We start from the raw sequence: 9860 nt of genomic DNA on the forward strand, positions 1-9860 counted from the left end.
TTTCCTTTTTTCACTATTTAGAACAACTTTTGCAGCTTTTTGAAGGTTTAGGTCAAGTAAAAAAGTTATCAGACATAAAAACTACACAAGTCTTGTCTGGCAGTCCAACCAGGAATTGATATTCTTCCAAGATACCTTTAGAAAGTAAAACAACAGTCAGCTGCGACAGTTTTTGATTATCAGGAAGAGTAAGCTTAATAACTTATCGTGTTGAACATAAGCTTGACTTCCCGGGACAAATTAATAAAATCGCTGTCATTTCATACCGGCTATGAAAAAGTGCAACATCTTTTAGACTTACATGTCGGATTGAACTGCTAATTCTAATTCTTCTTAATGACCAAGACAAAACATCAAGCTTATGAAATTACTGGCAAAAAGATAGTTATATTTTTACTATCCCAATTGCCACGCGAGTAGCATGTCTAATATCTTATAGACGTACATCTTCAATCTTGAGTTGTGACTTGTCTCTCGTCGATAGCGTAACGTTAAAATTTTAGTCAAGAAACGAAATAACATTCTTTTGATCCAACCGTCCGAAAGCAGCTCTTGGATTTTCATCTGCTAAACGCCCTTAAAGAACACTTTTTTGTTATCTACTTTAAGCTTTGTTATCGACTTTAAGCTCTGTCATTTCAAGCAAGATTGCGAAGTTCGCGTGTAAATATTTAAACACTGATATGAAACATCTCAGCACCGTTGGCCCTCCAATAAATTCAGTCTTTTTTGTCATGGTGCTGGCAACAGGAGTCACATTCCAAATAATCGAAGCACTCTCAATAGCGATTGACAGCAATTGACTTGAAGTGATGAATTCAAAAACATGGCATGCCGGTGGTCAACCTACAATAAGGTAAGAAAAAATGTTTGTTATACTCACAAATCGAATCGATCAAAAACAAACAACAGTAGCTGCAAATAAATAAACTTTTCGCTTTAAAGAAATACGTACCTCGAAATAATTAACCTCACTTACCAGTAGCCAGGAATGTTATCAGTCAAATTTCAATAGTTCAACAGTATGAACAGGAGAAATTACGCGTATGATTGTTATCCTAAAAAAAAAGAAAAGCAAGTTTTAAAGTCATCTGACTTATTGTACAGCACAAAGACAGGAGCATAGTCATAGGGCCACTTTTGTTATGATTTAATTAATCTAGTTGAAAAAAGAAGAAATTGAGAAACTTCTTTTTCAAACCAATAGTTTTCAGCTGCAGAAAAAGGTGTAAAGAAAACTTACAGAACCACAGCCAGCAAAGACAACGTCGCCGCAGAAAGGAACAACCCGCAAAGACATTTCAATCCTTTAATATTTACACAGGGAACCCAAACGCGGTATTAGCTAATAAAATAATCAGTTGTTATTTACCTGCGTTTCCTGAGTCTTTATGAATCGTTTTGGAAGCTAGGGATTTGAATCCGATCAGAGAAAGTTAACATTGCCGGTTTGAAATGTTTGCTTGTCTTGTGCGTCGTACATAGGACGCGGTAGTTACGTCTCAAGTTAACTATTAACTCTCCTATTAGCAGAATTATCAGTCTGCTTGTTTTAAGCAGAACATATATATCCGATATTTCCTGTTAAATCTCTTGTTATTTTCATTATTCAGCATCGCTATTTGGATATTAAATTCTTGTGTACTTAGGTTCGCCATTTTATTTTATTTATTTGTGGTTTTCCTTTTGCTGTTGTTATGCAGTCGTTCTTAGTTCAAAAACGACAGTTGAATGCAAGGAAGAATGCCGTTGTTGTGAAGTAAAGAAGTCGGGAGAAAATAAAGAACGCAGCTCATTTAATCGCAGTAATATTTCATCGACAACATGCATGTTCACAGCCCTCTTAAGCTTAACTGAAGGATGCCCAGAAACTTTATCCTACCGCCTACCTGTACGGACCACGAGGGCCTGATGCTATAGATAATGTGACACTAATCACCTGGAGATTTGCCCTTTTGATGGACACCTCATCCTCTTCGCAACTTTCCAGACTTTGTAGTTGGTCAAGATGATCACGCCAGTGTCCGCATTGAGCTTTGATTTAATTCAAATCAGTTGGCGAGTACGCAATAAAGTGCGGTCATATCTGCAGCAAATATAGTCATCCTAGAGTGTTTCAGTAAAAATTTAGTGCCATTTAATGCCAAACTAAAAATAACAGCGATCCTAGTATGCTGCCCTGCGGTGCACCCATGATTATTTTTGCCGGGAGACACAACATTATCACACATCGATTGTTAAAAAAACTCGACCAGAGAGATATGTGCTGTAACATGCCACTGACACCTCCCTGCCACTCCTTGAGCTCAGCGACTTTGACTTTAGCCTTGTTAATGATCGATCAAACGGCGCCTTGCAAAGGCCCAGGAACACTGCTTCCGTCACAGAGTTCCCAAGAGTTTAAAAATTTTAGAAAGTTACTTCGCTGTGCTTAATTTATTTCAATGATAGTGGACTACAAGTTTAAACAACGATACTATCTGAATCATAGCTTTGAAAACACTCTAAACGAATCTTATTAAAAATTTATAACAACAAAAGGAATATCATGTCCGTTGAATCTCTTTTACTCAGTGATCCTAACCATAGTTTCTTTGTTAATCTTGTTCTTTAACAACTGATTCTCGAATACAAGCGGTGAAAGTCATCTCCGAGAGAAAAAGGAAATGTGCCTTACTATTGGACATGGCAATTCAAAAACACGAAAGGGCGAGAAAAATATCCAGTTAGTAAAAACATAAATGATAATTATAAAGTAGTAAACAAATAAATATTAAAATAATTTTCCTTTCCTGGAAGTCTCATTATTTCATTCATCATCACAGGGAATGTGCATGTAATTTTAAATAACTCAGCGTGTGGTTTAATGCTTGTTTATTGACTAATTTCCATAAAAATAAAAGTGCAGATGGATAAACGCAGAAAATTGTAAACTACTGACCAAATGTCAAACAGCGATGACTGAAATTGTGAAAGAAGCGCGCACTCTGATTGGTTGGTTAGCCATCTACAATGTGCCCATTGGTGCACGTCAACAAAAAGCTGTGCGCGAAAAAATTGTGGCAAATTGGGAAAATCTACTCCGCTTGTGAAGTTTAAAATGTACCGACGAAATGTACAAATTAAAGAAAAGTAGAAGTTGAAAAATGCTTGATTGACGTTTTGAAGGAAAGCGAAGAAATCAAGCGACAAATTTGCCTTGGAGGACTTCTTCATTGTTTTCTTCTCGGCAGAGAGCTCCAAAAAACAACCGAGTGAGCGAAGTTTTTTAGCGATTTAAGCCCGTGATTCAAGGTACATTTTGCGTGTTTTTATATTAGAGAAATTTATGTTTTGAAATGGAAATATGCATTGTGTTATCGACTTTTTAGTCAAGTTGACGTTAAATTCAAGCAAATATTTGAGGAAACGCGCTCAGATTCGAGACAGCTTTGTGTGTAGCTTTGGTGAGTAAGTTTAGTTAAGAGTAGAACACATGACACTGGAGTTGTAGTGCGAATTTCATTCAAGTAAAAACAGTTAGGTTTTCAAACAATTTTTTCAAAAATTGACCTCCCTGTTTATTACTTTGTTCGTGTTCATTCATAACAGTAGCTCAAAGCACGATCGTATCAAAAAAGGCAGCAGCATCTAAATTGCTCACGCATCGCTTCGCAGCGCCGATTTTATCGGTGAATTTTTGCAATTTTGACTTTCTGCTCCATTTTCCACGGACATCGCGTCCAGTGTTCGGTGGACTCCTCGTATTAAAGTGGAACCTTCATCCCTATCTATCAAAAATGAGGCTATTCCTTAAAATCTTGAGGCCACCTGATTGCAAGTCCAGCGCTTGGCTACGTAGGCTCAAACATTTCGAAGAATGACTTCTCCTATCCTACGAATACAACCTCAGTGAAGCATGACTTCTCCTATCCTACGAATACAGCTGTCTCTCCTCGCTCCTCGCCGCAACGGACGTTTAACATCTCTTTTCTGCGGCGAGGAGCAGGGAAGACGGCTAATTCGCAGGGTAGACTTCTCCTGCTCTCATACCAAATTCTAACCAGGATTTCTTTTTGGTAAAAGCCCTTTTCAGGTGTTTCAGTAGAAAAAAAGAAGAAATTGGTCTGATGTAAATTGGATTGACATGACCGAAGTTGGATTAACTGCGATCGTCTTATTAACAGTGCAGTCCTTTCTTATCATCTTTAACATTGTCGGGAACTCTTTGGTTTGCGCAATCATCGTGCGGAATCAGGACATGAGGTACGCTTGAGGAAAAAAATAATGTGGTGTTTCCATTCGACACTTTAGAAACAAGAAGGGAACTGGAGCCGAAATGCGTCCCGCAATCGCTTCTGGGATGGTTACTGGGGACGCGCCGGTCAGCTATTGCACATTTTTTTTCCCGTCCCTAGTAACAGTCTCAGAGGACTTTGCTAAAGTTAATTCCAACCTGTTTCCTTTTCGTTTCTAAAAAGGAGAATTGGCATTGACAGCAACGTTCAACTGTTCCCAGAGCTTCCAGTTAAATGATATTAGTAAAATCCAACTAGTGGTCTATTATCAATGCTGCGTTCTGATTGGTTGAGTTATAGCCCCCTAGCAGCGAAAATCCCGGGCTTTTTGGCGGCAAAAAAGGCTTAAATTCTAGCTTTTAACTAGCTTAAAATTTTTTATTCTCGATACTTTTGACCAAGTAGTTGAATTTTACTAAAACAATAATGATTCCTCTCGCCCTCATGGCCTCTAATTCAATAGCCCATTCAGCCTTCGGCTTCATGGGCTATTGACTCAGAGCCCATTCGGGCTCGAGGAATGATTGTTAATTATTCATGCTTTATTTTTCAGTTGGATCGGTTTTTTTTTGCCTAGCATGCGCCTGTAACTATAACCGATGCGCACGTGCCCCCTAGCGCTGTTTATGTGTTCGGTGGTTCAGGCAAAATAAATCTTTTCACCTCATTAGGACTCGAACCCACAACCTCCGGACTAGATCTACTGTTGTCTCTCTACTAACTACGCTACGAGGCCTAGCGGCGGGAAGAAGTCGAAAGATGATCACCATCAGATCTAATAAAGACATCGAATTCTCACTGATGTCAATAGACCTTTTTCTCCGAATCGACGTGATATCCTCTAATTCCCTCTCCTAGATATAGGAATACTAACAGTCAACTCTCTTGAAGACGGACACCTTCGGGACCGAGCCTGCATGTCTGTCCGTCTTAGAGGGTGTCCGGCTTATAGAGAGTCAAGGTAACGTAACACCAGTAAAAACGTAAGCTGAACCCATTCTCATTGAATACTCGTCTGTTTAACCAATGTCAAGTGAAATAATTCTCTTATTAACCAATCAAATCGTTTCAAGAAAACGTCCACGGCTTCGTTGTACAAACAATTTGTAACAGTATACAGCCGCTGGGATCTGTGTATCATGAAAGAATTAATGAATTATTAGACGGAGCTTGAAGCGAACTCAGTGAGGATCACTGAAAGATTATCTTTGCGAGTGGTTTTGATTTTTGCCGTCATACATTGCCCATGTAAGCATGCACTTCGAAAAGAGTCGATGATTAAACGTTCTGTGGACGATTTGGAGCTTTTCTATAGTCAGCGCGGAAAAAGCGCCAGGATCATTGGATTTTTGTCATCACATTGGAGTGGATTTCGACAGCTCAAGCACCGTGTTCAAAAGCGATGACCTACGTAGCAACTAAATAAAGAGGAATGCTTTAGTTCCGAAATTGCAGTCTTCCTTTACAACTTGTATTACCAGAAGTGTTGCCTGATAAAAACTGGCACTTGAAAAGTTGTGAACAGAACATTCGCTCGACTGTGAAGCTAACACAAAAGTAATTACTAACGGAGGAATTTATGACATCGCTCTACATTCCAAACTAAGACCTACTTATCTCAGGAAAAACAAAGTGGATTGTATCTGCGCCTAAAGAATCATGACTGACTAACCAAGGCAATTCTTAGAAGTCCGTATAGCTTCTTCAGTTTAAGATACAATTCTTTCCTTTAAATTCGCATCTGTAGATCACTTTTCGTTACAAAAGAACTGGGCCCGGCGTAACAAAACATAGAAGGGAATCATCACTGACGGACAAAACAACTACAAGTATTTATTCATGCAGATAAACGCATTTCGGAAAAAAAATAGTAAAAACTAAAACCTTGATTAATATAGAGGGTCATTTAACCAAAATAAAAAAAAGTTAAAAAAAATTGAATAAAGAAAACCGGTGCTAGAATCGAATCCAGAACTACAGACAATAATTTGCAGGAAACAGTTAATCAATATGCATGGAACAAACCAGCTTCATTTACACAATCAGAGTTTAAAATTCTCCACAGTGTAATCTACACTCTAAAACGAAAAGATAGAAAATGTCTGAGGGATTTTATAGAGCAAAACGCCAAAGTCACGTTTCACTAGCTTATGATTGATTCCTCAGGTGTTGTTTGATGAAGAACAATAGCACTGTCTTAGGTATGGGGCTGCGCTCGCGTGCGTGGAGTTCCGCTATTAACTGCCAACTTATATTCTCCAATATGGAGTAGAGTTTCTTGTGAGATCAGGAAAAGTCACAGTGGCAGAACCATTAGACTAAAATCGAGTGTCCACGTTGTTGATATTCAACGTGTTAATCAAAAAATCACTGCATATTATAGAAACACGAATGTTAAAAACAACAACAACAAAGGAAATTAATCCACCACTGCATGCAACCTCTCCACTAAAAACTCATATATTACTTTCCTTTCTTTAACTTCCAAAGGACGTCAATACTTTCTACTCATGAACCTGGCTGTAGCAGATATGACCGTAGCCACGTTTTTTGCACCGCAATACGTTTTGACACACTCCTTCACCCATCCAGATGGATTAACTGGTACAATACTGTGCAGAATACTGACTGGTGGAAATTTAGGTTGGATAGGAGCTGCTGCGTCAGTGTTCACCTTGGTTGTGACATCAATTGAACGATATTACGCAGTGTTATATCCTCATGAAAACAATGGAAGAATTTCTAACCGCAAGCTCAAGGTATTTTTGATAAACTCTTTAGCGCCTGTCTTGATAATAAAGACTTTTCAGTACACACTGTTCAGATGGTTTAACAAACTTATAAATGGCATTATTATTTTTGTTTTCGCGTGTAATATAACACCTGTCAAGTAGAATTCTCGTTCCCAGTCTGCCTCGACGAGTTTGGGTGTGGCATTTTATCGCGAGAGTTGACCTAAGAACCATTAAAAAAAAGGGGGCCGTAAAATCCAAAGTAGCAGCGCTTCGAGCGTCTTGAAATTAATTATTAGCGGTACACAATGATAGCCTTCTTGTCTGAATGAAAAGTCTTAGCAGACCATATATACATTTTCTTTAATATCATTTCAGGTGATTATACCTTGTTCTTGGATATTTGGAGTGGTAATCAATATCCCGGGGTTTATCTGTGCGAATTATGTTAAGGCTGAGCAAGCTTGTGCTTATGTGTGTCCTGAAGAATGGATCGGCCAGCTCTATAGTTCCACTTGGTGTCTGTTGGTAGCATTTCTGCCGGTGTGTTTGATGACTTCTTTGTACTCCCGTGTCGTGTTCACTTTGTGGTTCAAAAGTGCCAAGTCCGATGAAAACAGCAGTCAGCAACTACAGGTGTGAAACAATACTGACATTAGTTCAGTTCAGTAGTAACAGTAGTGGGGGTAGTAGTAGTAGTGGTGACGGTTGTGATGATTATGCTTATGGTGGGTGGTGGTGGTGGTGATGGTAGAAGTAGTAGTTGGGATGGTAATGGTGGTAGTAGTAGTGGTGGTAATGTTAGTGTCTGGTGGTGGTGGTGAGTTGTGGCGGCGGTGGTGGTGGTGGTAGTGATGGTGGTACTGTAGTAGTGGTGGTCATGGTAACGGCGGTCGGTGGTTGTGGTGGTGGTGGTAGTTTTGGTGGAGGAGGTGGTGGTAGTAGCAGTATTTGGTGGTGGTGGTGGTGTTTTACATAAAGTATAAGTAAAATGATTTTACTTAATAACCTTTGAAACAAAAACTGTTGGTTACAGTTTAATGCAGTAGTATCGTTGCACAGATCTGAAACGATTACCAAACAAGAGATTGTTTGATTAAACTGGATTGCACTTGAAAAATCGAAATTAGGGCAATGATTTTATCCTGTTTCGCGTTATTTTGCCCTTTACATATTACTAAACTAGGCTGTAATATTGAGAGATAGAAGGATCTGAAACAGAGCCAGCATGAACAATTCAACTCTTATTTGACGGGTTTATTAAGTAAGTCACTCTGGTAGTAATAGTAGTGGCGGTGGTGCCAACAGCGGACGTGACTGTGTAGTGGTACTGATACCATAATGCTCGAAGCTGTGATAAATATAGTACTTGTTAAAAGAGTAGCAGACAATATCACATTGTGCACAATTACATTATCATAAATCCTCTTTCCCCCCCCCGTCTCTATTAAGCCCCGCACCCTCAAACGTTCTTGAAATAAATTAGCCCCGGGGAGGCTTAGTAGAGACCGGATTTATTGTCAAAAAGGGAAAACCCCAAGGGGTATGGTTTCTGCGCCGTTACGATCTGAAAACGGGTACAGACTTTGCCCTTTCTGGTCTTTCGAGGGAATTACGGGAGTGTAAGAACGTCTTTGTCGTTTGCAAACGAGTGAGAAAGAGTGATATACGAATTCGAAAGGTAATTTAAGGAATCTTTTTGTTGGCGTTCTAATCTAAGTAGTAATGACATAATTTCTGTCTAAGTAAACATAAATGGCGCGTTTGTGACCGGCCCCTGGCAAACAAAGTCTATAGGCCAGGTTTGAAAACGGGTATGGATTTTAGAAGCCATGTGAGAGAAAAGTGTGGAAATGAAACTTTTTGGCTTAAATAAGGTTAGGATTTTAAGAACTAGGCGGCGCACCTCCACCAAGAAATCCCGGAGTAGCCCCGGGTTTACGGTATACAATTTGTTTTTACTTTTTTAGGGTGTGATGAAGGTGCGAAAAAGAGTTACTTTGATGGTCCTGATTATCAGTTTCATTTTTGGGGTGTGCTGGTTAACTGACTCAGCTAATTACGTCGCCTACTACTTTTTCTCGTATCCTACATTCTTACCATATGCAGCATCTAACACGATGATCTTGTTCAATTCTGCTATCAATCCAGTGGTGTACGCCTGAGTCAACCTGAGATTCAGGCAAAAAGTGAGGGGAATGTTGTGCGGCAATTGCTATAAAGCGTCGTCCACGGTGCATCCGTCAAGAGGAACTTACGAAATGGAAGTTACTAACGGCCGAATCCAAGAGACAGATGAAGTCTGCACTGGGTGACGATAGTTTTAGCAAAATTTCCTTTCCGTCCGTGGTGGTTCCTCCCTATATTTGATGCCATTTCTTTTTTATTATTATTATTTTTCCTTGAAGTACTACTATCTAAGATTCTCAGTGGTTACATATGTCCAACGGAGGAGTGTTGATGTGGCGAGTTTGCTTCGACTGCAAATTACTTACAGCTGTTTTGAGCCCGGACAGACGAAAATGATTTGGGTGCCTCCAGCAGTCTACAAGCCATTTTACGCAGGGAAAAAACTTGTGTCTTGTTCTACAGTAAACGGGACGTATTTTAGTTGCTGAGTGATTATTAAACGTCAACATAAAAGGTGCCAGAACTGCACTGGGGAAAACTGTGCTGTAACTAACTTACAAGAAAATAATTGAGGAATTTTACATAAGAATGGTTCAATTTGTAAATAGATTCTGAAATACGACTAGTAATAAACAAAGGTTAAAGAGTGCGGGCGACAACGATCGGAGGTCAAAATGCTTTTGTTCCAACGCTGTGCCTTGCCTAAGTTTAACGTGATAGA

The 9860-nt window shown here is 39.4% G+C and overlaps 1 protein-coding gene across 1 annotated transcript; it reads left to right on the forward strand.

Moving 5' to 3' along the window:
* The first annotated feature begins 6787 nt into the window (after positions 1 to 6787).
* LOC140945402 (allatostatin-A receptor-like) lies at positions 6788 to 9331 on the forward strand. Its single transcript, XM_073394435.1, has 3 exons — positions 6788 to 7036; positions 7388 to 7645; positions 8980 to 9331. Exons 1-3 carry the CDS (start codon positions 6788 to 6790, stop codon positions 9172 to 9174), a joined length of 702 nt encoding a protein of 233 aa, XP_073250536.1. The 3' UTR covers positions 9175 to 9331.
* The last annotated feature ends 529 nt before the right edge of the window (positions 9332 to 9860 follow it).

The sequence above is a fragment of the Porites lutea genome, chromosome 8 (assembly GCF_958299795.1).
Source record: "Porites lutea chromosome 8, jaPorLute2.1, whole genome shotgun sequence".
NCBI classification, from domain to species: Eukaryota; Metazoa; Cnidaria; class Anthozoa; order Scleractinia; family Poritidae; genus Porites; species Porites lutea.

Excerpts from the sequence above, each read along its gene's own strand:
- LOC140945402 (XM_073394435.1), top strand. The coding sequence starts at position 6,788 with ATGAACCTGGCTGTAGCAGATATGACCGTAGCCACGTTTTTTGCACCG. Across the intron at positions 7,037-7,387 it reads TTTCTAACCGCAAGCTCAAG|GTGATTATACCTTGTTCTTG; the intron begins GTATTTTTGATA and ends ATATCATTTCAG. Across the intron at positions 7,646-8,979 it reads ACAGCAGTCAGCAACTACAG|GGTGTGATGAAGGTGCGAAA; the intron begins GTGTGAAACAAT and ends TTACTTTTTTAG.